Source organism: Myotis brandtii, unplaced genomic scaffold (assembly GCF_000412655.1).
Source record: "Myotis brandtii unplaced genomic scaffold, ASM41265v1 scaffold975, whole genome shotgun sequence".
Lineage (NCBI taxonomy): Eukaryota > Metazoa > Chordata > Mammalia > Chiroptera > Vespertilionidae > Myotis > Myotis brandtii.
In genome coordinates, this window is record NW_005372049.1 from 662,736 (window position 1) to 689,292 (window position 26,557).

The 26,557-nt window shown below is 56.9% G+C and overlaps 1 protein-coding gene across 1 annotated transcript in view; it reads left to right on the forward strand.

Annotated features, from left to right (window-relative positions):
- Positions 1 to 463: 463 nt before the first annotated feature.
- The window catches only part of PPP1R12B (protein phosphatase 1, regulatory subunit 12B), a 62,184-nt gene continuing 36,090 nt past the window's right edge, over positions 464 to 26,557 (forward strand). The window contains exons 1-14 of the mRNA XM_014533420.1: positions 464 to 660; positions 1,378 to 1,718; positions 12,244 to 12,374; positions 13,213 to 13,331; positions 14,204 to 14,363; positions 15,447 to 15,591; positions 16,300 to 16,374; positions 16,812 to 16,889; positions 17,460 to 17,598; positions 18,248 to 18,360; positions 18,835 to 19,035; positions 19,536 to 19,618; positions 20,424 to 20,549; positions 25,662 to 25,841. Of these exons, the coding sequence (XP_014388906.1) occupies positions 12,268 to 12,374; positions 13,213 to 13,331; positions 14,204 to 14,363; positions 15,447 to 15,591; positions 16,300 to 16,374; positions 16,812 to 16,889; positions 17,460 to 17,598; positions 18,248 to 18,360; positions 18,835 to 19,035; positions 19,536 to 19,618; positions 20,424 to 20,549; positions 25,662 to 25,841 (1,526 nt within the window). The 5' untranslated portion in view covers positions 464 to 660; positions 1,378 to 1,718; positions 12,244 to 12,267. The remainder of the gene's footprint in view (positions 661 to 1,377; positions 1,719 to 12,243; positions 12,375 to 13,212; positions 13,332 to 14,203; positions 14,364 to 15,446; positions 15,592 to 16,299; positions 16,375 to 16,811; positions 16,890 to 17,459; positions 17,599 to 18,247; positions 18,361 to 18,834; positions 19,036 to 19,535; positions 19,619 to 20,423; positions 20,550 to 25,661; positions 25,842 to 26,557) is intronic.

Consider the following 26,557-nt stretch of genomic DNA (forward strand, 5'->3'; position numbering starts at 1 on the left):
CGGTCCGTCCGGGCGGCCACCCCTGGAGCCAGGCCTCCGCCCCGGAGGAGCAGCTTCCCGCCGGGCCAGGGTTTGGATTTCCCTCCACCTCCTCGGTTGTCATGGTTACTGGAGACTTGGACCCGGGAGGGCTGGCCGGGATTCTTCGCTGGCTGGTCCAGCGCCCGGGCACCGGGCACTCTGGGCCGTCAGTGTCGCCTGTCAGGTCCCCTGCAGAGAATCCAGCCTCTGTAGCTGTGGGACCAAGATCTCCATATTGGCCCGGCCGGTGAGGCTCAGTGGGTGAGCGTCGACCTGTGAACCAGGAGGTCAGGGGGTTCGATTCCCGGTCAGGGGTGGGGCGTGCAGGAGGCAGCTGATCGATGATTCTCTCTCATCGTTGATGTTGATTTTTTTTTATCTCTCCCTCCGCCTCCCTTCCCCTCTGAAATCAATAAAAAACATATACATATTTTTAAAAAGAGCCCTGTATTGGGTTAAGGAAGCAGGTCTTCTGAACTGGCACCTTTTCTCGTTTAGCTGATTTGTGATGGTTCAAAACGAGCTGGTCTCCTGTCGGCTGCAAGCGCCCAGATCTCAGCTGTGGGTGTCCCCGTCTCCTCCTAGCAGCGTCAGCTCCCCACGGCCGCCGGTGGGGAACCAGCCTCCTGAGTCACTTAGGTTTGTTTGATTCTACGGACTGGCCTTTCTTCCTTTTTTTTTTAAATAAGCCCTCTCTAGACATCACATACCCTTATATAGCCACAGCGCAGGGGCCGTGGATAAGGCGACGCTTCTCTGCTTGATAATAACCCCTTTCCTGCTGTCATCCTTATGCAACACTATTCTGTCTCCACCACTGTCATCACGAAGTCCCGCCCCCCAGGTGGGACTTTATCGTTATCTCGGGGAGCTGAGCCCTGGGCACCCACTCTTGATCTCTCTTCTTTTTCTTCTTCCTCGGTCGGTGCAAAGTGAATGTGTTGGCATGAGAATTGGCTTCTAAATGATTCGGTCTCCTGCCACCCACTCCCCTCAGTGTTTAGCCACCAGCTTACCATTACTCCTCACCATGCCTGCCGCCCACCCTTCTCTTTCAGGTGGAAGAACTTCTCTTCTTTTCACCCCATTTGTATCTTTTTCTTTCCTGCTCACAACAGCCCCCCCTGAGGTAGCAACCAACACCCCATCCAGTCCTTTGTTGTTTGAAATTACTTCTTGTCTTACCTCCTGCCAATCTCAGCAGCGATCCTTGGAAGTAGGTGTGGCAGGTCGTGTTGTTATTCCCATTTTACAGATGAGGGGTCTGAAACTTGGGAAACCGTTACTTGGATTAGAAAGGAGAGAATTAGGTATAGACTTTTCAGATTTAAATGTCAGCGCTTTCCGTCCCGACAGCTGCGGATTTAAAACAACAATAACAACAAAAACACCTGCAAGTGCCATCCAGCTGGCCCTCCGAGTCCTTGGTCCTGAGGGTGGACTAAGGGACTTGAGCTTCCTTGGACTTTGGTATGCCAGGGGGCCTGAACCCATCCCCCACAGACACGGAGCGGGACTGTGGGCCTTCCTCCCACCTTACAGGGCTGGCATTGGCGTGAATAGGTGCAGTCAACACGAGACAAATTCAGCTAAAGATGAAGCTTCTGGAAGATTGTAGCTCAAACCTGCCTCCGTTGAGAAGCCATCTCTGTGTCTGAATCAAGAAGAGGCCTTTATTGGCTCACAAATTCTGACAGGTCAGTTCCTGCAGTTACAGTGCCTGTCCCCACGGCCTGAAGAATCTCAGGTCCATAACAATTGTTCTCCGAGTGTGAGATGAGCGCCAGCAGCTGGACTGCCTGCTTCGTCGCTGATGGCCCTTCTGTGAGGTGGACAGTGGCTGTTATCCGAGTTACTTAGTTAGACATCCATCTGTTACACAAGCGTGATATGGATTATCAGGATAACTGCGGCCTTTCTCTCTTTCCTTCGGCCGTGGCCTCTTGACCGGCTATGGATTATCATCTTGGTGTGTTGGGAGAACCCCCAGGTGGTATTGGGGGACGGCTTTTCTCCTTCGCCTACAGGTGACCGTGGATGATTGGCACCTCAGGTTGCAGTGCCTTGATGCTACTTTTGACTTGGAGACCTTCCTTGGCAGCCTTTGCTTAGGCACGAGGTGCTGGAGTCAAAGATAACAGGCTCCGGGGGCCTATTAATAATGCTTGAAATAGACTGGGGAGGAGGATCCAAAGGGAGACCTGCTCTGATGAAGCCTCCACGCTGGTACAGCCAACAAAACGGGTGCCCTTCAGGTCAGAGTCTTTGGTGAAAAAGGCATCAATCTGATGATAAAACCCTTGAAAGCAGTTGTTTGCTCACAGAGGACTTCTCACTTCATCTACGTATATATGTTATAGGGCACAAAGTGTGGGCTAAGAATTCTGGGTAGGCTGATACTTCTGAAAAGGTCTTTTCTTTTTATTTATTTATTTATTTAGCAAGTTGATTACTGTCACCTATCTTGGTATCCTTGGCATTATGATCTTGGTGCTTAAGGTCTAGATAGAGGCTCTTAAAGCTATCTACTAAATTATTGGGCTGGGTGAGAGGCAAGTGCTGGGACTCGTCAAAGTGAATGCTGGCTTCTCCTCCAGACCGTGCTTTGTGGGCACTTGGGTCTGTGCTTGGCGTGGCAGAGCTCACTGTCCGTCCACCAGACCCTGTCTCTAGACCCGCCTGACAGTCTCCGTCTGGAGGGACGCCTCGGGACAGAGGCATTCTCCTTGACGCAGACATTCGGGTTGGTTTTGGACTGGGCTCAGAGTCCAAGTTTGGATCTCAGGGTCACCCACACTGGAATTCAACTCCTGGTAGCCTGTCACTCTAGAGCCGCCTCAATCCTCAGGGAGATTAAAATGATCCCTGTCTCTGGAGGAGAGGCAGAGAAAGGGGCAGATGAGGGAAGGAGAAAACTATCTCTGTTCCGAGTGGTAGAGTGAGACAGGAGACGACTGGGATCATGTGTTCAGTTCAGTGCAGAGCAGCACGGATGTGTGCCAACTCGCGTGGGAGCATGAAACTTGCATTCCGACCCTTCTCTTTCATTCCAAGTCCGTCCGTCTTCCCTGACGGTTCTGGCTGTGCCGTGACTCCTGCCTCGCCCCGTGGGGGCGGATTCTGCTCAGGGACCGGACCGCAGGCCCAATGGGGAAGAACTGTTGCCTCTCACTGTGGGCATGAGAACGTCATCGTGGCTTTTTTAGTAGTTTGCCTCTTCAGGTTGGTGCGTATGATGCATCAGGCCATGCTGGGCATTTGCAACCTTTGAAAGAGCAGTGTCAGTAGAAACAGGTTTTTGAGGACTTTTGTGGAGACTATATGAAGGGTTTTCCGACTAAGCATCATTTTGTTAGTCTTTCTGTTTACTTTTGGAAGAGAAAAAAATAGATCTGCCATCAGTATGCTTATGATTGTAAATTAGGGCCCAAAATACATGAGAAGGCGCCTGAAAGGTTGTTCCTGGCCACTCCAAGCGGCTTCATTGTCTATGAGTTACGGCTGTCTTAGGCCACGATCAGGTGGTTTTCATAGACTGTGAGCGAGCATGTGTTTCAGACCGTGTCTATGGAGCTTACTCGGAACTTTGGGTTGTTGTATCCATAAAATTGTATTGGGACACATCCTCATTCACTGGCCAAGTATTGTCTGTGGCGGACACAGCCTCACCTGCTGGCCGGGCGTTGTCTCTGGCGGACACAGCCTCACCTGCTGGCCAGGCGTTGTCTCTGGCGGACACAGCCTCACCTGCTGGCCGGGCGTTGTCTGTGGTGGACACAGCCTCACCTGCTGGCCGGGTGTTGTCTGTGGCGGACACAGCCTCACCTGCTGGCTGGGCGTTGTCTGTGGTGGACACAGCCTCACCTGCTGGCCGGGTGTTGTCTGTGGCTGCTTTCACACTACAGTGAGTATTTCCAAGAGGCTGTACCAACCTTCGCTCTAAATCAACGCACTAGGCTATCTCAGTCTACCTTGTTACATAAAACAGTGTAGAGCACATGTGCTAATAACAATACTTGGACTTACGTATACTTATCTTTTTACAAATCGGTTTTCGGCTCTATCTCAGGTGTCCTCAGGTCACCCCTGGAGTAGAGGAAGGGCAGTGTGCTTTCTGCCTCACAGCGGGGAAACGGGCTGTGGAAAGATTGGATGCGCTGACGTGTGTTCCTCTCTCCTGTACAGTATCTTGTAACGTCCCTGCTCTGGGCTGAGGTTTGCCCTCTACCCCTGTCCTACATGGACGTTGCTCAGAGCGTGGGCCCAAGGCCACGGCATCAAGGAGATAGCTGAGACGGATGGGAGAGCAGGTGACACGCTCTCTGAACCTCTCTGCTCGGTGTCCACCTCGCTCAGCGCCACGCCCGCGGGTGCCAGCAGGCTCGCCCTTCCCTCGGAGGACGGCCTTCTCATTCCCATTGCCTCGGCCCAGGATCCATGACCCTGCCCAGCCAGGCTTAGCGGGGGCCGGGGACAGCTGCGAGGCGGGCTGTGGCACTGACTTCCTGGGCTCACTAGGATGTTTCAGGTGGGAAGGGCAGCAGGCAGCACAGCTCCTCGCTGCTCAGTGGTGGTTCTGGATGGGAGTCACTTAGGCCGGAGGAGAAATGAGCTCCAGACAGGGATGGAAACGAGCCGTCTAAGATGGCGCAGTCCCTGTGGGCAGAGGGTGGACGGTCCACCAGGGTCTGAAGCTCTAAACCCTCTCGGTACTGTCCTGTTCACCACTGGAAGGCATTCTGATGAGCCCGTCCCTCACGCAGGGGCCTCCCGCCCTCACCTCTGCCATGTCTCCATGCCAGTGCCTGGCCTCTGGACCTCACCCCCCGCACGGTGGCCACTTCCTGCGTGGTGTCCCTGTCACGACTCCCGCCAGCAGCCCGGCTCCTGTTCCCGTGCAGCTGTCACTCCGAGATGCAGCCCCGATGGCGTCGCTCCTGGTTGAAGCTCAGGATGAGGTGGAGCTTTTATCAGGGGACACGGCCTGCATTGCTGCCGCCCCGTCAGCCTCGTCCTGCCATTTCAGGCCTGCAGGGGCCACAGGAAGCCTGGGCAGGTTCGTGGATGTCCCACCCCCGTCTGAGTCGAACATACCAGACTGCGCAGCATCCCAAACGATCTTTTCCCTCCTTCAGACCTTCGTATGCTGTTCCCTTTGCCCGGACTTTCTGCACCCCTGCTTCCTCAGCTGGCTACTTCCTTCTCCTTCATGACACGTGAACTACCCGTCACCCCGGGCAGAGGTGGTACTTCTTACTGGGACGGAGAAGGCTTAGTGCAGTGTGATTCCTGTTGTGTGTCGTCGTGTGCCTCTCCCTAAGGATTGTCGGGCAGAGCATGGGCCTCGGTAAATGTGTGTCACAGGAGTAAATGGAAAAGCGCTTTACAGTCAAGGAGCAGTTACTCGGGTGAATTCCTAGCCTGTGCCTTGGTAATGTGAGCCCCTGTCGGGTCCGGAACTGCAGTGGCTCCACGGTGTTCTGCCTGCGCTCACCACAGACTCAGCCTCGGCCAGTGGCTCTGGGGGCAGAACCAGTCCACAGCTCTGACTCGCCCTCCTCGCCGCTCCCTGTCTCCCCTTTCCTACCTTAACTTACCTTTTCTCTTATTGGCAGAACCTGACAGTGGTCTGTTGGCATCTACTGAAACCTACACAGTTATTTTACATAGAGAAGCTTTGCCCTTTCTTGTGTGGGAAGGAGTGTCCCTGCTGACTCGTAGGGACTACACAAGAGTGATAGTCGGAGGAGGAGTAATAATCACAGCATCAGCGACAGGAACTTAGCACCTAACTCTGAGCCGGGCACTGAGGGTTTTTACACACGAGCTCATTTGTAACACCATGAAGTCGGCACTGTGGTTGCTGTGATAACACTACAGTCATAACTACAGGCATAACTAGTTCCAAAAACACAAAACCACTCATTAGCAGGCCTGGGTTTGAGCCCAGGAAACCTTGCTCCATGGTCTGCCCTCGTTGCAGTGCCCTGCACGGGGATGGGTATGTCACTGCGTCTCAGCACCTCCTGCCGTGTCGGCCTCTGCATGTGCGGGGCGTGGCAGGACGTGACGTGGACTCGGTCCTCAGCTTCGCTCTGCAGAGCCCTGGATGAAAGGTGCTGGGTAAGCACAACCTCCTGCTTAATCTCTCCTTTCAGGGATGGAATTTGCGGGACTGACTTATACTTCCTGAGAATTTAATCTGCCCATAATTTATTTGTGGCTTTTCTTCCTCAGCCAACTCGGATCCCAGAATTGCCTGCCTTCTTTCCAGGAGGCGTGAGGACAGTGCTGACCCCCACACCTGCCATGTAGCCCTCGGCCGGGTGCTCGTGGCTTGTGAAACACTTGTTTGTAGGCACAGGGTGCTCTGGGCTCCGTAGGACCGTCCTCTCCACGGGACAGCGGTTCGCCCCGCCAATTTGGCAGCAGAGTGGACCTTGGGGGCTGTGGCTCAGACAGGTAGCCAGGCTACGCGGAGGTTTCCAGCCCAGGCTGACGCCGATAAGCAAAGGGCAACGAGAGTGCTGTCAGGGGCCTTGTGCTCTGCATTTAGTCTGTCGGAGTGGCCAGCTCAGAGCAGCCAATTGGGACATTCCTCCTGGGAGGTCATTGGCGAGCTGGGCGAATATCAGTGCACCCTATGGATGCTGAAGTGAAATTATTTTTAGGAAGAGAGTATCAGGAACTAGAAATGTCCCATGAGCCAGGTGGTAGCCTGAGCTTGGCCTGAGCTGGCGCTGGGTGCCTCTGAGTTGGCAGGTGGAAAGCATGCGAGTGGTTAGCAACCGGATCCATGACCTTAAGCCTATGAACTCTTCTGGGCCTCATTTCTCCGTCTGTGAAAGAAGACATCCTAACGCTGTTGCTGCAGCCACCACATTCTTCCTTCGCTTTACAGCTTTGTGATAACATAGTTTTTGCAAGGAACCTCTTTTGATCAAGTCGGTTGAGATGAGTCACTCTGTCACTTACGTGCCTCACTCGTGGTGCAGACTCGGGGAGGAGGTGGCGGCAGCCAGGCCTTCTTAGTTCTGGCAGGTGCTGGGGACGCGGCTGTGGGCACTCTTGGACCCAAGAGAACTCATGCTGGGGGTTCCCACCATTACCAGGCTGAGTTTGTTATTCCTCAAAATGAGTTCTCCGTGAGGAACTGTGAAACATCTGTTTGAAGAACTGTGGGCTTTGAGTAGATACAGCTTTCGTTTCCTGGGCCTTTTTGCATCTACCTTCCTCGTCTTGACTTTTTAACTCTGCCTTGGTGACAGGAGTTAGACCAGATGTGCCCCCTACCCTGTGCCTGGTGGGGTCCAAAGGGAGTACCTGGAGGACAGCCCGAGGGATGAGTGCTGGGGGGGAGGGGAGGTGCAGGGAGGCAGAGGGTGAGGGCTGGGCCGTTTCCAGGACCTGCTGGAACCCAGAGTGCACCCTTCTGAGATCTGAATGTCCCTGCTCTAACTGCAGCCAGTGCTCGCTGGCCTCAAGTCGTGAATCTTACAGTCTTGGGGACAATATGCCAGTGTACTAAGAACAACACCTTTGGGTGACCCTCCATGGAAACTTCTTTACTTCTCTGTCTCTCTGGGCTCTCTCCTGAAAGGCCATGGGTCTGTGCCCAGAGTCTGCTGATCACTGAGGGCATGATCAGCTCCATAGCTCTCACCCTCTCGGAGCCAAGCTGTCTGTGCCAGGGAGCTGTGCCTTTCACACCGGCTGACAGTGCCCGTGTCACCTGTCACGTGGCAGCCACTGCTGCGTGAGCCTCACTCGGGAAGTAGCTACACTGTCGTGATGGGAGTGGACAGACAGGCACTTGAAGGATGGACTCACTGGGTCAGTCCTTAACCACATACGTGAACGCTCTCGTGGGGAACATCTGCTGACAGTTGCGATTTCCAACGTTACTGGCTTGTATCATCTCTAATTTACTTGTATGAATTCTTGTCATAGGGTGAGGCTCCCTCGTTGGAGCTTAGAAAGGCTGGGTCCCGTAAGCTCGTGGGTCAGTACTGCACCCTGTGTCAGGGTCAGCCCTCCGCCAGAACACGGTCAGCAGAGTGCCTCAGGGAAGAACCAGGGCCGGGTGTTCCAGGCATTTGGTATTTTGGCTAAAGACTGATAAGAAAAAACCCTAAAACTTTCTATAAATGTAGTTGCCTTTTAAAAAGTGGTATAATTAGCCAGAACCGGTTTGGCTCAGTGGATAGAGCGTCGGCCTGCGGACTCAAGGGTCCCAGGTTCGATTTCGGTCAAGGGCATGTACCTTGGTTGCGGGCACATCCCTAGTAGGGGATGCGCAGGAGGCAGCTGATCGATCTCTCTCATCGATGTTTCTATGCCTTTTAAAAAGTGGTATAATTAGCCAGAACCGGTTTGGCTCAGTGGATAGAGCGTCGGCCTGCGGACTCAAGGGTCCCAGGTTCGATTTCGGTCAAGGGCATGTACCTTGGTTGCGGGCACATCCCTAGTAGGGGATGCGCAAGAGGCAGCTGATCGATGTTTCTCTCTCATCGATGTTTCTAACTCTCTATCCTTCTCCCTTCCTCTATGTAAAAAATCAATAAAAAATGTATTTAAAAAAAAAAAAGTGGTATAATTATTTATTTATTTATTTTTAAAGAGACTCTGGTCTTTATTAGCAAGCCCTGCCCGCAGCCCTCCTGCCCCAGCCCAGCCCAGGCACACGGTGTGATGGGAGAGGGACCAGCAGTTCTACTTACAGTGTGGCACCAGCTGGACTGCGGGCAGAGTCTGACAATCTGGATGGAGGGTAGGCCCTGCGCAGTCATGCCTCCCAGGGCGGCTCCTGAGGAGAAAACGGTAGAATTAATTTTGACCACTTTTTATTTGGCAAAGAAGGGGGAATCCTGCTGTGGTTTTTCTTTCCACAGGAGCGAGGCCGCGGGGCCTCTCCCGTGATGCCTTCTCTTCAGTGCCAGGGGCTTGGTTTCCGTGGCTTCTGTGAACCAATTTGGTGGCTTAAAACAGCAGAAATGTATCGGCTCGAGGCCCTGGAGTCTGAAGTCGAGGTCCTGATGGGCTGCACGCCCTCTGGAGCCCGGGGAGGTGTTGTTCTTTGCCTCTTCCAGCTCTGGGGCCCGTCGGCCTCTGTGGACACGTTGCCTCTTCTGTCTGTGTCACCCCCCCGCCTCTGCCTGTCTCCTATGAGGACACTTGTCATGGGATGTAGGGCCCACTTAGGTAATGTAGAATGTGCCGTCTCAAGACCCTATTATATCTGCAAAGACCCCTTTCCAATTCGGTCCCCACACAGGCTCGGGGATTGGGACATGGACCTCTTTGGGGCACCATCCAGCACACTCCAGCAGTGGGAGGTTGATGCATGGGCGTGTACAGGGGCAGCGTGTGCAGGTGGGGGGCAGCCGTGTGCAGCACCCCTTGGCCGGGCCACCTCCATGTGCTGCAGCCTGCAGGGACGACTGGGCGATTCTGGATGACTGGGAATCAGCCGAATGTGCAGAAAATGTGACTTTCTGTGCATTCAAAGCCCATTCTTTGATTCAACAAATGTTGGTGCCCAGTGCTGTTCTAGGTGTTGGGCTGCCAGGGAATACACATCCAGCACGACTGGGAAATTCTGAGCCTTTCGGGATTGGGTGTGTGGCTGATAAATGAAATCAATGATGGTCTTTACTGTTATCTCTAGCATTTAGGGTTTTCAGCATAAAATTAAATTATATAATTTTGGGGATTATACATGTTGTTATTTCTGAGTTACATAAGTGTTAGGAGGATGTAGGACAGAATAGTGGAAGGTAGGAATGGGGGTTCGTTACAAGCCATCGCTGCCCAGCACCGTATCAGCGGTTTGTTGAAGTCCAGGCAGGAGTGGGCTGACGCACGCACATGCGCACACACACACACACACGCGCAGCGTGTCACCTGCCTGGCTCCCGGAGCTGGGCTCTGTGGGGAAGGAGTCGCAGCGGATTCTGAGCCCCAGCAGCAAGGTCAGCTCCTGGAGCCGTGGCAGGCAGAGGCGGTGACAGTTGCGCTATTTTGGGAGTGGAGGAGCTCTGTCGTGGGCCTGCTTTGCAGTCCCAGGTTGAACTCTGGCCCCCGTCAGCCGGCAGCCACTGTGCCTTCGATGCAGAGCAGCGTCGGTCGGTCGGTGCAGTGGCTGTCAGAGCGCTCTGCCCCCGTTTGCTGAAATCAGGTGTTTTCCTTGGAGATGGCTGGTCATTGCCGAGGAAAGGTGGCTGCTCGGTGAGGAAGCCTCAGCTGCTGCCGGCCTGTCTCTGTAGCTGTGTCTCTGGACTAGTAATGAGTTACATCATAAAGCGATTGTATTTTCTTCCTTCAGCTTAGAACAGGTTGTTACTTCGGTAATATTCTGTGTCTTCACAACAGAAGGAAATGGACATGAGCCGCAGCAGAGGGAATGGGTTAAATATAGAGAATAATTTTCCCATTGATGTCCTGAGGAGCATCAGACACTCACGTAGCCTCCTTTGCCTGTTCAGGGAGAGGAAAGACCCGTCCACCTGGTGGTCAGTGCAGCTCTGCGTGGGGGCAGGTGCTGGGCCCGTGGCCCTGGACACGGTTTTCCGGACGAGTCTGGGTATCCCCCATGCTGTGTCTTGGGGAGCTGACACACTGCTTGGGGTTTTCAGGGATATTCCGCTCTCCTCCATGGCTTCATCCAGTTCCTTCTGGAGGCCACAGGAGAAGAGAAAAGAACAGACTGGTCACTCCAGGATGTTTTTGTTGGTGGGTCTCTCCAGGGACGGTTCTCTCAGCGTAGTCCTGAATCATGCCAGTCTATTCTCGGAGCTCCTAGACTTAGGATCCCAGGACGCTGGACATTTGAGGAAGTCCCTGAGGTCAGACTTAACAAACAGGCCCCCAGTCCTGCTAGTTCAAAGACATTTTTAACCAACTGCCTCCCCCCTAAGGTACTGAGGTGGGGTTGGCAGTGCTGGGTGAGGATGAGGACAGTGTGTGCTTTTTCCTGGGGAGTTGCTATTTGTTAGACTATTGGCTTAAAAACAACAACAGTACCAGCCACGGTCCCACCATGTATCTCCTTTCTTCCTCCCACAATCCCGTGAGGCAGGTGGTCCCCGTGCTGTAGATGAGGGCATGGCCCAGCTTCTCCTCCTCACTCTGAGGGACACGCGTTGGCAGAGCTGGACGCAAACCTGGGCCTGCCTGCCCCTGGCTGGTACTGAGCAGTGCACGGCCTGCCTGTGGGCATCGGCATGACCCGCCAGCGGCCTCGTTACTGCCTGTGATGGCCTGGAGAGTGACATCCCAGATCACCTGTAGACAGACGGGCTGGTGGTGGTCCTCTGAGACGCCTCACGGTGTTCTCGTAGAAATACCGGCACGGACTTGATGTTCATAAACCCAGAGACTGACACCGGAAAGGAGGAGAGCGAGAGGGAGGGAGGGAGGTTTTCTCCTGTGGGAGCCGCACCAGCCGGCTCATAGGCCCTAGAACGCGGCTACCATCACCTTCACAGGGCAGAGAATGATCTTGGGAAAGGGCTTCCAAAAGGCTCTGGCGGCACGGCGCTTGGAGCGGAGGCTCGCGGCTGTTCTTCTCTCAGCGCCAAAGGCACCTTGCCGCCAGGCCAGAAGCAGCGCCCAGCGCTCAGAGCAGGCCAGGCCTCCGTGGACGTCCTGACACGGGAGCTGTTACCTGGGCAGAGCGTGCGGACCGCTGGGGCACTTGCTTCTCCCTGAACTTCGCTGCCTTTTTGAAAAGTGCCCCGTCATCTCTTCACTTGAGTCTTTCTGGACAGTGCGTGGCGAGGCGCTCTGCAGTGCGCAGTAATCTATTACATGTCTCTGTGAATCACACGTTTTAACTGGAATAGCTACCTACTTTCAAAACAAAAAAGAGAAGAGTGGCATTGCTTTACGTTTTTACACATCTCTCTGAATGTCTGGATTCAATCTATTGGGATGCGTATTCAGTATGACGACGACCTGGCTCACATAGCTGCACATGGGAAGAGGGAGGCGTGCTCCGCAGCCGCTCAGCCATGTGGGTCCTGTCCTGGGTGCTGGACTAAGGTCTAGGGAGCAGCTTCTTACCTGAGTGGCGTGTGGGCTCTGACACCGTGTCGGGAGCTTTTCCGACTTGGTGACGTCAGAACCAGAGTCTGACCTGCACTCGGAGTGGGTCTTCCCCGGTCTGCACGGCAGAGCGCAGTGAGTGCTGGCCGGTGAACGTGGGCTTCCTTCCCTTTGCAGGCCTGCATTGACGAGAACTTCGACATGGTGAAGTTCCTGGTGGAGAACAGAGCCGACGTGAACCGGCAGGACAACGAGGGCTGGACGCCCCTGCACGCGGCGGCGTCCTGCGGCTACCTGAACATCGCCGAGTGAGTCCGCACTCTGAGGAGCTGCGCTTCGCCGACAGCGCTCTCCATCACCATCACAAAGGCCTCGGTCAGCGAGGAGCGAGGAGGGCAGGGGCTTTCTGTCCTCCGGGAAATGCGTGTTGACTGATGGGCACTCCTGGGCCTCTGGGTCACTGTAAGGGTTCTCAGGGGTAAAGTAAATATTACTTCAGGGATAAGTGTGAAACTAAACAGGTTTTTATTTTTTATTCTAAAAATGGTTTGGGCCCTGGCCGGTGTGGCTCAGGGGTTAGAGCGCCAGCCTGTGGACTGAAGGGTCTCGGGTTCAATTCCTGGTCAAGGGCACGTGCCTCAGTTGTAGGTTCGATCCCTGGCCCCGGGGCCAGAGGCAACCAACTGATGTGTCTCTCTCTGGCCGATGTTTCTCATCCGAGAGGAAGGGGAAGTGTCGACAGTGGGAGGGACTGAGGGAGCAGGGAGGCCCTCCCGATGGTGAGAGCGGCAAAGGCCTCAGGAGCCAGCGCGTGTAAAGGACGTAAATGTCTACTGATTGCTGAAGGGCGGACGTCTGACTTAGGAGGTGTTCTTCTCCTTCAAATGCTTGTGTACAGCTTGTGGAGCTCTGAGCATGATTGGGATTCTCACTGGCCCAGGAGCACCTGATCTTGTGAAAGATGAACTAGACGTGAAGTCACATGACCGGAGCCGTAACCTCGGCCACTCGCTGCCTCTGTGACTCTAAGAAAACCAGTCGGCGCGTGAGCCCAGTTTCTCACACGGGCCTCGCTCCGCTTCGAGTCTCGCGCACGAGGGTGAAAGCATGTGACAGGTGGTGTTAACACTGGTCTCGTCTGCACAGGTACTTCCTCAGCCACGGAGCCAGCGTGAGCATCGTTAACAGCGAAGGGGAGGTGCCCTCCGACCTGGCGGAGGAGCCGGCCATGAAGGACCTTCTTCTGGAGCAAGTGAAGAAGCAAGGTAACCGGGCTCAGACCCAGCACCCAGGGAGCCACGTGGTCACGGGACAGGGCCACCTGTGTGCGCAGCGTTCGTCGTCGGTCAGACGTCCAGTGACACGTGTCCAACCGCAGCTGGGCACGGGCGTCGGACGTTAACCAGGATGGCACTGGCTTTGTGGACGTGGCTCGTGGTGCCTTTCCCTCTTCCTGTTAAGCGGCCGTCACGGGGTCTGCGCTCCTTCCCTGGCGGAGCGCAGCGCCTTTCCCGGCGTGACCTCAGGGGAGGCCAGCGCTGTCCCTCCACGTGTTTGCAGATTGCCCAGAGCCGAGCATGTCTCATGCCGGCCCTTCGAGAACATGTGGGACCGTGGCCCAGGGCCGTGAGTGTGAGCTGTTACTGCCTACGTGCAGCTCTGCCCGTGGACCTGAGGGCCGATGCGGAGTCTCCTGCCCAGAGAAGGCTCTCAGGGCCTGGTGGCGGCTCCGACGTGCCCTGTGGCCTCTGTGTCTGTTCCCTCGTCTGTGCCGGGGGAGGTGTGTCTGTTATTTTTACCCCCGAGGATGTTGGGAACAGAAATGCTGTCCATGCGGAGGACTCTGAAGGGGACGTTCTGCACAGAGACCCTAACACAGACACAGCAGCGCCTCTGGCCTTGGTGTGCTTGGGCTGAAAACCGCTTGGTGTGTCCCTAATGGGCCGCCATCACACTGTCTCCCTCACGCTGTCACACTGATAAGCGACTGCTATCTCACGCTTGCCATTGCTCTGTGAACGGAGGCGAGTGGATGGGTGCCGGCCGGTGCTAACAGTGGCCTGTGGTGTGTTGAGGGCGTGTTTGAGTCTAAGGGTGAGTGGCCGTGGTAACGCCGCGTCCTGTGTGGCTCCCACAGGGGTGGACCTGGAGCAGGCGCGGAAGGAGGAGGAGCAGCAGATGCTGCAGGACTCGAGGCAGTGGCTCAACAGCGGGAAGATCGAGGACACCAGGCAGGCTCGCTCGGGGGCCACCGCCCTGCACGTGGCAGCCGCCAAGGGCTACTCCGAGGTCCTCAGGTGTGTCAGCCACAGCCTCCACGGTCGGGAGGGGGGGACGAGCGAGACAGGCCTTGGACGCGGGGGGATGAGGTTTCCGAGGTGGCGGGTTTCTCTGTGTTGTCTCCCCGACCTGCAGTCTTTCTGACGTTTGCTGGTGTTCACCATGGACACCCAGCCCCACCGCCCCCAGCTCCTCGCTGCCTGTGAGACGGGAGCCTGGCCGAGAGGCGGCCTTACGGGCCTCTCCCAGCTCCGGATGCAGCGTCACACCCCTGCAGCCGCCCCTCTGCCACACGTCAGGCGGGACAGATTTGAGGTCGTTTGGTCTGCTGGACACAGTTTCTCTGGGCTCATTGGTCTGTGATACGATCTGGAGTGTGTGCGTCCAGCTGCAGTCGATGGCCATCCGTCTGGACAGGCGGAGTTTGGGTCCTGCCTTCTGTGTCCACACGGCTTCCCGTGGCTCTCAGGATGGCGTCACGATGTCAGACTCAGCTGACGTGGGTTTCTAGCTGCGGAGTCATGCTCTGCTCACTCCTGGAGCCGTCTGGAGGCCCACGAGGTGGGGAGCGGCCGTGCTGTTTCCTCGGGAGACAGGCCCCCCGGCCCCGGGCACTTAGAGTAACGCCTGCTGTTCGTGAGAAGCCCTGCGGGCACTGGGCAGAGTGGGGGGTGTGAGGGTCTGCAGCGAGCGTGGGGTGCCCCAGAAGTGCCCCGAAGAGAACCAAGTTCTCATTTGAGGGGTCACTTCCCACCTGCAGATGTAAAAAGACTGCACGGTCGGGGAGACCACACGGAGAATCCCACCCGGGAGACAGAGAACACCCCGGGGTGGCGTTGTGGGCTTGGCTCATGAGTTAGGCTTTGGCATCTCTCAGGTGCACTCGCTCCAGACACTTCGTAGGCGGAACACGCATGTGCTGGGGCGCCCGTGTGCCTTCGGGTGGGTCCGTGTTGCCTGTGATTGGGCCGCAGTGTGTAACCTGCTGGAGCTGTGCCGAGGGGCAGGAGAGCCTCGCTCGCCCCTGTGCCTCTGGGAGGGGCAGTGTCCTTGGCAGGAAACGGAATGGGGGTACACATGTCCGTCCGGGTTTCTCTCAGACTGTTGATTCAGGCTGGCTACGACCTGGACGTGCAGGACCATGACGGCTGGACGCCCCTCCACGCTGCCGCGCACTGGGGCGTGAAGGAGGCCTGCTCCATCCTGGCCGAGGCCCTCTGCAACATGGACGTCAGGAACAAGCTGGTGAGTCGCCTGGGCCCCTGTGAGGCAGCGAGACTGTGCCGGGCCTCGGAGCAGCTGTCCGGAGTCTGGCCAGGGCGTGAAGACACGTCGCCACGGCCATTATCAGCACAGGGTTTGCTGAGCCCGAAGCTCCAGCGGCCCGCCTTCTGCTTCCGCTGATGCTGAAGCCCCTAAAACAAGCAAACAGGAGTTTGGTTGAAATAATGTTACTTGCTTTCCTATGTCTGCAGAACTTTAGGAATTTCCTGGCAATCCAGAGGCACGACCCTTTAGAGAGGGTGTGCCCATCGGCCTCCCCATCTCCAGGTCCGGTCTGTTCTCTGGTTGGGGGTTTGGGTCCTTGGCTGTGCTGGTGTTGCCTGGAGGAGTCGTGACGTTAGGGACATGCCGGGCCCTCCTGAGGCTTCTGAGAGCCCCCGTGGAACTTGTCATACAATGAGACCACTTAGGAGCAGGCCCAGGGAGAGGCAGGAAGTGTCCGAATGCTGTGGGCATTTCCTCACTGCTGTTTACAAAGTGTGAGCTCTCTCCACAAGGGCTTGCTGTTTCTCTGTGGTAGACGAAGGCCTGGTCGTAACGGAGGGCCGATGCGCGAGGGAAGCAGCTGGTGCTGGACGCAGAGGCAGGAGTGGCTGCTGGAGATGGCTCTGGTGGAGTCTCGGGATCACTCCTGTGTTTTCTCCTGGTCACGGTACCCTCTCTCTGCAGGGCCAGACGCCGTTCGATGTGGCTGATGAGGGCCTCGTGGAGCACCTGGAGATGCTGCAGAAGCAGCAGAGTGTGGTGAGTCCCCAGGATGCTGAGAGGCGAGGGATGCTGAGAGGCCGAGGGATGCTGAGAGGGTCCGGGGGATGCTAAGAGGCGAGGGATGCTGAGAGCTGTTGGACAGTCTCCGTCCATGCCAGGCCAGTCAGTCACTGGCTCTAGTCAGGTCTGTGTTCTGGAGAGGGCATGTTCCCTCCGGCACTGTCAGCAGCCTGTTAGAAGGAAATAGCCCAGAAACCCTGGCTGTTAAAGTTGACTCATTACAAGAACACCTTCAGTCAGCTGGAAGGTAAAACGACAGTTAGCCCTGCATTCTGGAAAAGGAACGTGGTTTGCTCAGGTTCTCTCCTCCCCTGTGGTGTTGGTCTTGTCTTCAGGATGACAGGGCTGTTTCGAGTTCTCATCTCTGCTGGTTTTTACCAAAGATCAGCCTCTTGGCTTTTCTCACTTTGCAGCTTCGAAGTGAAAAAGAGACGCGGAATAAGCTCATTGAGTCGGACCTGAACAGCAGATTGCAGGGTGGACTCTTTAAGTAAGATGTTGGGAGCCCGTGGGTGTGACACACTTAGTGTGAGGATTTGCACAATAAGAAAACTTTGATTTTAGCCCAGTGACTTTTGAACATGTGGGAACGTTTGAGGGCGGGGAGGGGCGTTGATACGTGGGGAGACGCTGAGGGTGGGGGAATGAATCCACATTGTGCAGCATTTCTTGGTCCCCAGCTCAGGGGTCCCAGGTCCCAACCACCACTCCGATGGGCTGTTCTGTGAGCTCAGGGACCACCACCCCAGAGCCAGCAGGCTCCCTGGCGTCATAAGCACTGAGTAACTTGTTAAATGATTTCTGTTTGCCTGCCCGGCAGCACCCAGGCCCATGGCCTCTTTTCTCTGTGTGTGAATGGCTAGAGCTCCTAAGTCACACTCCACAGCCAAACAGTAACCTTCAGGTGTCAAACAGGCCAGGACTCGGGGCGCAGGCTCAGAGGAGGGTCCGAGTGCCTTTCTATTGCTGTGACCCAGGCTCGTCGATGCGCTCCCCGACACTGTGAGTGCGCTTACATAGTTGTCTTTTCTGAATGACACTCACACTGTCTTCTATGATTTAGCAAAGAGAAGATGCTGTATGAGGAGGAGACGCCCAAGTCCCATGAAACGGAAGAAGAAAGCAAGGAGTCCAGCAGCTCCAGCTCGGAGGAGGAGGGCGAAGATGAAGCGTCCGAGTCTGAGACTGAGAAGGAGGCAGGTAATGCGGATGTCCCTGCCAGGCCCTGTGTGTCCCAGTGCGAGGCGTGCGCTGTCCGGCAGAGCAGGAGTCCTCAGGGCGGAGAGGGGCCGAGCTGTCCCTTTGCCAGGGAGAACGCAGCGGTGGAGGCGGTGAGCTGAGCTAGAGCAGCTGCCCTGTAGTCGGGACCAGGTGCCCGAGAAGCCCTGTGTGAGGGGCCACCTCTCCGACACTGGGTCTCGGGGAGCTCATTGGTCGGTGCCTCCTGTGTTCCCTGAGCTCGGCCCACGATGCAGGTTTAGCTGAGTTTATTTTCTTCTGGCAGCAGCTGCTAGAGCAGGGGTCCTCAAACTACGGCCCGCAGGCCACATGCAAATACAAATATTGTATTTGTTCCTGTTTTGTTTTTTTACTTCAAGATAAGATATGTGCAGTGTGCATAGGAATTTGTTCATAGTTTTTTTTTAAACTATAGTCCGACCCTCCAACGGACAGTGAACTGGCCCCCTGTTTAAAAAGTTTGAGGACCCCTGTGCTAGAGATTTCATGAGTTTGAGGCCAAGCATGCCCAGCTCTGGTCTGGGTAACGGGTGAACCTGTTCTGTTAGCAGGAAAGCACATGCATGAAGATGAATTTTCACATGTGCACTTGTGCTTCCTGTGTCTTAAGCCACAGATCGGAAGCCGGAGGCTGTTGTCAACCATTCCAGCTCAGAAAGCAAGGGTCACGTCCTGGAGCAGACACTAGCCCCCGCTCAGACACCAGCCCCCTCAGCCAGGAGGGTGAGTATTGGGGATTAATTTGGATATTATGTTTCCCCCGACTGCAGTAACATACAATGAGAAAGGCCTTAAGGATACGTTCTTGCAAAACAATAAAGATACATGGCCGCCCTAACAAAGTAGCAGGCTGGGTGCCTTGAAACAATGGTAATTCACTTCTCAGTCTGGAGGCGGGAGCCAAGGCCAAGGTGCCGGCAGATGCAGTTCCTGGTGAGGACCCCCCTCCTGGCTCAAAGATGCCCCCTCACCTCGGGGGTCTGAGCTCCGGAGACAGGAGAGTCTGATTTGTCAGAGCAGCCCCAGGGCAGGTGTGTTGAGAGTCTGAGGCTCTTTCTGGCTCAGGGACAAAGGCAGCCTCAAGGGGAGCGTGGAGTCAGGAGGGAGGGCAGGGCACTGGCCCAGAGCCTGTGGGCCCCCCTGGACTCCAGGGCGCAGAGGCAAGCGGCCCTTTCTTTCTCTTTCCTCCCCTTGTAGATCGCCAGCCTTTTTAACAAGCTGGAAGAGCCCAAAGACGAGTCGCCTTCCTCATGGCGCCTGGGACTTAGGAAGACTGGCAGCCACAACACATTGAGTGCCGTGGCCGACACCCGGGAGGCTGTGAGGGACCGGGGCTCCGCCCTCTCCCGCTCGGCGTCCAGCCCTCGCATCTCCGCTCTGCTGGACAACAGAGACAAGGTACGCCCGGGCCGGGGCAGCCGGCTCCCATGGGCTGCGGCTCAGGCAGCTCACACGGAGGAAAGGCTCAGCATCACACTTCCTCCTCCGTGTGGTCAGGCCGGCTCCGCAGGCCGCTCGTGGGCGACGGCCAAGATGAGCACGGCTTCCTCTCTCACTGTTGGTCCAGGCCCTGGCCCTGGCCCTCGGAGCCCTGCCGCTCTCGGCTCGGGCTGGTGTCGGGCAGAGCAGTCCTTGTGTCTCAGCTGCCGCACGTGGTTCGTGCAGCTCTTCTCTGTATCTCATCGTCCTGGCTTCCCCAGCAGCATCCTTTCCCTGCGTGTGGGTTTTACATGGAGGGGCCTTGGGAATAAGCCTTGGAGAGCTACCCTTTGTAACAACTCCAGCTGCACGTGGGACTGAGCTGGGATGAGGTGGTGGGTGTGCTAAGGGCTGTGCATCCGAGGGTTGATCCTGTGTCTGTGGTGCGCCTGCCTTGTGGCCACCGTCTCGTCTTGCAGGAGAGGGAGAGCAGAAGCTACCTCAGCTCCCTGGCGCCCCGGAGGCTCAGCAGCACGAGCGACGCTGAGGAGAAGGAGAACAGGTAACTGCACAGGGCTCCTCTGGGCAGGCTCCAGGGTGGGCGCTGCAGCGACCGGGGCTCTGGCTTCCCAGGTGCCCGCGCCCCTCGCCCCGGCCACCCCAGGGCAGCACTAGCAGGATTGCTGTTTGACAGAATTGATCAGCTCCTAGTTTGTCAGTAGGTGAAATCTCCATCCTCCTCATCAGTTACAATGAAGGTGCCACTGAGTCTCAGAGGGGACCCTGCCCTAGAACCTCTCTCAGGTGTGGGCATCACCTGGGCACGTGTCAGAAATGCAGACTCGGGCCCCACCCAGACCCGCTGAACTGGAAGCTCCATTCCAACAACAGTCCCGGCGACTCAGCTGCGTGGGAGCCTGGGAGGGGCTCTGGAGACTTAGCTCTTGTAGCAAAGGCCGAAGGTGCCCGTGTGGTCAGAACCGAGCCACAGCCTCTCTGGGCACCGTTCACTGGGGATGCCAGTGCGGCCGCTGCAGGCCCTGCTCTTTCCTCGTTCCCTGCGACCTCTTCCTCCTCGGTCCCCTTCCCTGCCTCCTGCTGGGGACAGGCTTGCAAAGCCTGGTAAAGGAGGAGTGGAATCCTCACTGGGAGAGGGGGAGAGGCCGTGGCCCAGGGTCTGGCCGAGTGGGTCGGCTTTGAAGTTTCGAAGGCAGCAGGCGTGGCTCTCGCCCTCTGCACGGAGCACAGCCGGAGCGGCGACCCTGCTGCTCCAGCCGCACAGCCACTTCAGGCCCGTCCTCGCGTGCGGGTTGCGGGCAGAAGCTGGCGGTGGGCGCCACTGTGCTCTGGTTTTCTTTCTGCCTCAGAGAATCGGCTGTAAACCTGGTGAGAAGTGGCTCGTACACTCGGCAGCTGCGGAGGGATGAAGCCAAGGGGAGCGAGACGCCGCAGACCACGGCCCCTTCCACCTACGTGTCCACCTACCTGAAAAGGTACCAGGCTCGGCGGGCGGGAGGCGGCTGCTCACTCTGGCCACAGGTGTGTGGCCGTACCTGCACATTTGTAGGCCGACACCACAGACATGAGTCGGGAAACGAATTCCTGTAGACTTTGTGGGAGTAACATGTGACTCATTTGAAATTAAAATTAATGTTCTTAGCTGAATTAAAGTAAGCTAATTCCAAAGTCGCACCACGGACAGGCCTGGACTCACACTCCGCCCTCCGGGTCCTGTGAAGTCGCCCGGAAGTGCCCGGAGCTCTGAGCAGGCCCGGCCGGCCGCCCCGTGTAACACGACGGCCACGCGCATCTCCGGCTGTTGTGAGGGAGGAGGGACCCGCAGGTGGTGAGGGGTGGGGGGCAGGGCAGGTGTGTGTGGCAGCGAAGACGTTTCACATTGAAGCCTGTTAATGGAGGGACTTGAGTTGTTGTTTTCTTTTTATGACTTGAATGGCCCTCAGATCCATCCAGATGTGAGACTCGCAAGCTTGGTGCAGAGAAGGTACCTGGGCTTCTCCCCTTCTCGGCTCTATTTCTTTCTCTGCCATGATTTTCTCTGCCCTGTACCAGCCAGCCAGCAAAGCACCTTTGCCAGAGCCCTCGAGCTATAAGGTCTATGTGTGGCAGGAAGACGCTTCACATTGAAGCCTGTTGGTGGGGGACAGGGCAGGTGTGTGTGGCAGCGAAGACGCTTCACATTGAAGCCTGTTAATGGAGGGACTTGAGTTGTTGTTTTCTTTTTATGACTTGAATGGCCCTCAGATCCATCCAGATGTGAGACTCGCAAGCTTGGTGCAGAGAAGGTACCTGGGCTTCTCCCCTTCTCGTCTCTATTTCTTTCTCTGCCATGATTTTCTCTGCCCTGTACCAGCCAGCCAGCAAAGCACCTTTGCCAGAGCCCTCGAGCTATAAGGTCTACTTCTGTATAGCTTCTATAAGCTATAAGATCTGATTCTCTTGCTTACTCTGAATCGCTCTCTCCCACCCACACCCCTCGGCTGCCTCTGCGTGCTGCGACCCTCGCCAGCAGGTGGTTTAGGTGATTGATGGGCACCCAGACGCAGGCTCTGACCTGACACTATGTCGGGGTCAGACTTCTGCTTGGTTGGGAGACTCTTGTCCACTGGGCAGTGTCAGGACATGAGCTACAGACGAGCAGCGCTGCTCAGACACCCTGCGAGGCGGCTCAGCCTGTGCTGGTCCCTGCGCTGCCTCCCACAGACTCCCTGTCCCCAGCGTCCCGAGGCCGCACCTCTTTGTCTTCAAGGCGGAGGTGTCAGTCTAGCTAGACACGTCCTCTGTCATCGCTGCTTACGCTGCTCCCAGGAGACTGTCCTGAGAGAACAGTGTGGGCCCAGGGAGAGGAAGCTGCCGTAACCGCCCGGCCGGTCGTTATTCGTGGGGGCTGGTGTTCACGATCCAGGTCCTCAGCCCAGGCTGAGTGACAGCAGGGTCTGACCCAGGTCGGAGGGCAAGCGGTGGCGGAGGAGAAAGGGCGCCTCGGGGTGGGAGGCAGCTTCCTGCCGTGAGCACGTGCTGAGAGAAGACCTAGAACGTGCTTCCCATTTGGGATTTCAAAGCTTTTCTCCTCCAACCCGAAAGCCCGTTTTGGTTTTACAAAATCTTAGGATCTTTTCAAAAGTGAGGAATCTTGCAGCATCTCTGTTGGAAGAGCAGGCGAGAGCAGACGCGGTCCCGGCCGTGCCGAGCTCAGCACCTTCCGGCTCGAGGCGCTCGTCTTATGGCAGAAAGCGCATCTTGTGTTCAGGAGCTTCGTGTGGTCGCCCCCTAGTCTCATTACTGCCACAGAAGGAAGGTTCTAGATGTAGCCAGGTCATTGCCGCCATCAAGGTGGCTCTCGCTCACGTTCAGCAGAAACAGGACCTGCCTGGTGTTGCCCACACAGTCGGTTTCTAGACTCACAACTTTGAACCCACCCAGAGGGACTTTGTCCACAGCTTCTGGAGGCTGGCCCCCTCTCTCGTCTGAAACCTCTGCTCCCGCTCTCCAGGCTCTTGGTCTCACTCAGCCTCTCGGAGCTGCTTCCGTAACAGGCGGACGGGGTGGGTGCATGACCTGTGGCCTCGGGCGGGGGCGGGGGGGTTGAGAATTGGGTTTTCTAACAAAATGACTCTCTTTCTGTGATTTCCCTTTTGGGCCTCCTCCTACATGTTCTCTCTCTGGCTGCACATGGCCTGTCCTCCACGTTCCTCCCTCCTTGGGTGACTGGCAGGCGCCTGCTTGCTGCCAGTGGCCAGCGCTGGCTGGTCTTCCTCCTCCCGAGCCGTGCCCTCTGTCCTCCTTCCTCTGGTGACGGGAGGAGGTGCTGGGCCGGGGGGGCGGCTTGTCCTGAGGAACTCGATGTGTGTGTTTTTCAGTGCTTCCCTTGGTACAGTAGTGGCCCCACACGTCCCTCCTTTCAGCCAATTGCAGTTCATCTCCTGCTGCCTCGCCCATTACCTGGCTCCGCACCTGTCGGGCAGCAGGTGGCACCGCTTCTCCTTGCCCCGCGCCTGGCAGTGCGGACGCTGCGCACCTGCGCCCACCGCAGGTAAGGCTTCTGGAGCCACTCAGTCACGTCATCACAGCGGATGCCTCTGGATGCGTGAGAGACGTGGGCCAAAGAGGCCTGTCCCTCAGAAGCTGCGTGAACTGCGACAGGGCCGTCCCTCGGTGAGGCTGCCTTTGCTGTGACGTCGCCTGTCAGCCAGCAGCCTGTTGAACAGTCGCCACTGTGTGCTCTGTGCTGGGGTTCGGCACCCACGGACTGACTGCTTCCACCTCATCACCTACCAGTCGTGGCTGCAGCTAAGGGCCCCACATGTGGTAAATCTCACACCGAACCCCCGCTTCCTGTGACTTCAGTTCTTAGGAGGGGCTCTTCCACGCACCTTCCTGGAAGGTGGCACACCCCAGACAGGAGCGCTAGCTCTTGTTGCCAAAGGCCTACAGCCTCCCAAACATCCCAGCCAGCCAGTGTTGCTGGAAACTCCGCAGGAAGGGGAGGTGTGTGTGGTCTGAACTCGGTTCCAGGGGGACGGGGGGGGCAGGGAAGCGGGGAGCATCCTGGGTTCTGGGTCGTCTGAGGGCAGCGGGCAGGTCACTGAGAGCACAGAGAACCTCAGTGTGGCTGTGCCTGGGGTGCTGCCCCCTGTAGTCAGGACCCTGTTTACTTCGGGTCTGTCCTTTCTGGGGTCTTGCTTCTCCGGCCGACACAAGGACAAGGGGATGTTAGTGGTGGCGTGGCTGCTCAGGACACGCCGGCTGGTGCGTGACGGGCATCGTTAGTGACCAGCTTCCCCCTAAAACCAGTGGGACCATCTGTTTGCCAGGAGGGTGGGCTTATGATGGATTTAGAACAGCACTGCGTCGTCATGGAGACGTTTAGTGGGTCGTCGCAGTGACGCGCTTGTACAGGCATCGTAAGCACTGTCCTCACTGAGGAAGAGACTGAAGCTCGGGGAGACGTGGGAAAGTGTGGGTTTTTAAGCGGCACCTTGCTGCCCTCAGTCCTCCCAGGCTCTGTTGGTCAGGGGGGAGAGGACAGTGGACAGGGCGAGGCACTAGCCACCACAGCCACAGGGGTCACTGTCGTCTGTGAAGAGCCCTCCAGTGCATGAAAGGGTTGTCTCGCTTTATAGAGGAGGACCAGACACCAAAGCCCACTCGTCCGCCAGGTCACAGTGCGGCGGGGCCACGCGGTCTGCGCCCAGTCTGTCCGTCTCAGGGTCCTGTCTGCTGCACTGTCTGTTTCCGTGGAGCTCTTATCCTGGGCCCATCCTAGGTGTCTGCACACAGTGTTTCATTGAAGTGTCACGCGACCTTGCATGTGAAGGTACATGACCCCCATTTTACAGCTGACGATCAGAGAGCTTACGTTGGCAGAGATGCAGCCCCCGTTGCCCGAAGCCTCTGGTCCTCTCTCTCAGCTCTCGCGCTCTCTGTGAAATCACAGTAGCCGTGGGAGTTCTGGCCCACGACGTGACGCGGTGAAGTCCTGGCCATCTCTGCAGCGTGGGCTGCAGGGAAACCACACGGTACTGACCCGAGGAGGCCTGCAGGTCAGGTTTGGGTCAGTGTGACTTCACTAGCCCTCTGTCGACATCTCGAGGTCGGAGGGCTTGCTTGCCTCCGAATGCTGCCTGTGTCTTCTGGTCCCACTTGAGAGCTGTCTGCTCTGTGTCTGCGTCGAGGAGCCGTGTGAGACCTTAGGGTCTGATGATGTGTTTTGCGCTTGTTCTGATCATGTGGCCGTTGGAAAGTGAGCTTCCAGCTGCTCGGACGCATTCCTGGTCATCGTGCGGAGGCGCCAACAGACGGCCCTTTAGCAGCCCTGATCCTGCTGTTTCTGTCTCTGGGAGAGTCCGTTTTGGATCCGTTACCCCAGCAACGAGCTGTGATATCACCACTGGCGGCTTTTTGGGGGGAGAGCCGGTGGTTGGACTCGCTCTTTGCTGAGAAACAAAGATCTTGTTTTGTGTAAATGACGGTAATTGCAGGCTGTGCATCTAGAGCCCTGCTCGTTTTGTTCTGATTCTCAGTGCAGTTGTGGACAGACAGGCAGGCATTTGGCTCCTGGAAAGAGCGCAGCTGCTAGCTGGGGGAGGGAGGGCGACCGTCCTGGGGCTGCAGTTAGCACAGCCCCCGGCGTGGTCCCCGTCCAGGCTGGGGGCTCGGCAGAGGCAGCAGGCATCTCTGCACAGCCGAGGGGACGTGTCCGTCCAGGCTGAGGGGTGCGGGGCTGGAGGAGACGAGTGAGGACTGCAGAGTCGTGTCCAGGGGTGGAGCGGCCGCCTCTGCGCGTAGGGACCAGGCGGTGTGCGGGGTCATTAAAGCTCCTGCCCAGGCTCCGCTTCGCCTGCTGCCAGAGCTAAGTTTTTAAAAAAATGTAACCTCGAGCAAAGAAAACATTTTCGTAAAACATCCCTCCTCGGCAGAGGCGGTCCGACTGAATTGCTCACGCCGTCCTCAGACCCACGGGCTCAGAGTTAAACAGCAGCAGCAGACAGGATCCGAGCAAGAAGCCGCTCGGCACGGCCTGTCTCGCGCCGGCTCTGCTGGTGGCGCCCGCGCCTGAACGTCCTCTGCTATCCCTCTGGTTTCAGGGCTCCTCACAGGTCCCTGGCCGACTCCACAGCGGAGAAAGCAGACAGCGTCTCCTCAAGCACCCCTCTGTGTGTGATCACCAACCGCCCCCCGCCCAGCACTGCCAACGGCGTCGCCAGTGCGCCTCTGCTGTCCACGCCTGGGCCGGACTCCTCCGTGGAAGCCAGGGAGAGACGGAGGTGCGTCACGGCCGGGCTCATTGGGTTCTCCGGGGGGAGGGGGGGCGGGGGGACGTCTTCCCAGTCTCACACGTTTATGAAAGCAGGCCTTTCCATTACAGTTTGGGTTTTGGATTTGCCAGGTTTTCGGTGGAGATCTGCATTGTTTCTGACTGTTTAAGAGAGACGCCTGTTCTGTCAGGGAGACAGCTCTCCCCTTCTGTCTGTCTGTCTGTCTGTCTGTCTGTGAGGTCGTGGCAGACAGTGTCCCACTCTGTGATGGAGAGCCTGACCCGAGAGGGACCCGCTGCTCTGCTCAGGGTCATCCACAGGGACCTCTGGCGGCAGTAAGGGCATAAAAGGCTCAGAGAAATCGAGGGGATGTAAAGTTTTGATTCATTGGAGAGGAATCCCAGAGCAGGAATGGGTGACAGCAGGATGGTGACTGTGCTGCGTGTCAGGTTCTGCGGTGTCTCTGCCTGGAGAGTGGTCTCACCGACACGGGGAGATGTAAGGTCGGAGGGAGCGGGGTCGGGACTCAGGGTCCTGGGGAGATGTGACCAGGAGGACGGCCAGTCTCCCCTCGAGGGGGGCGCTCCACTTGGGAGTTTCAGACCCACCTAAACCTAAACTGAGGCCCCGGTAATCCCTGTCTTCAGACTAGAAAATGAGTGCATATCAGAGGAAGGTTTTATTTTGTGAGTGTGTATTTGTGCAAAACAAGCCAGAGACTCTTT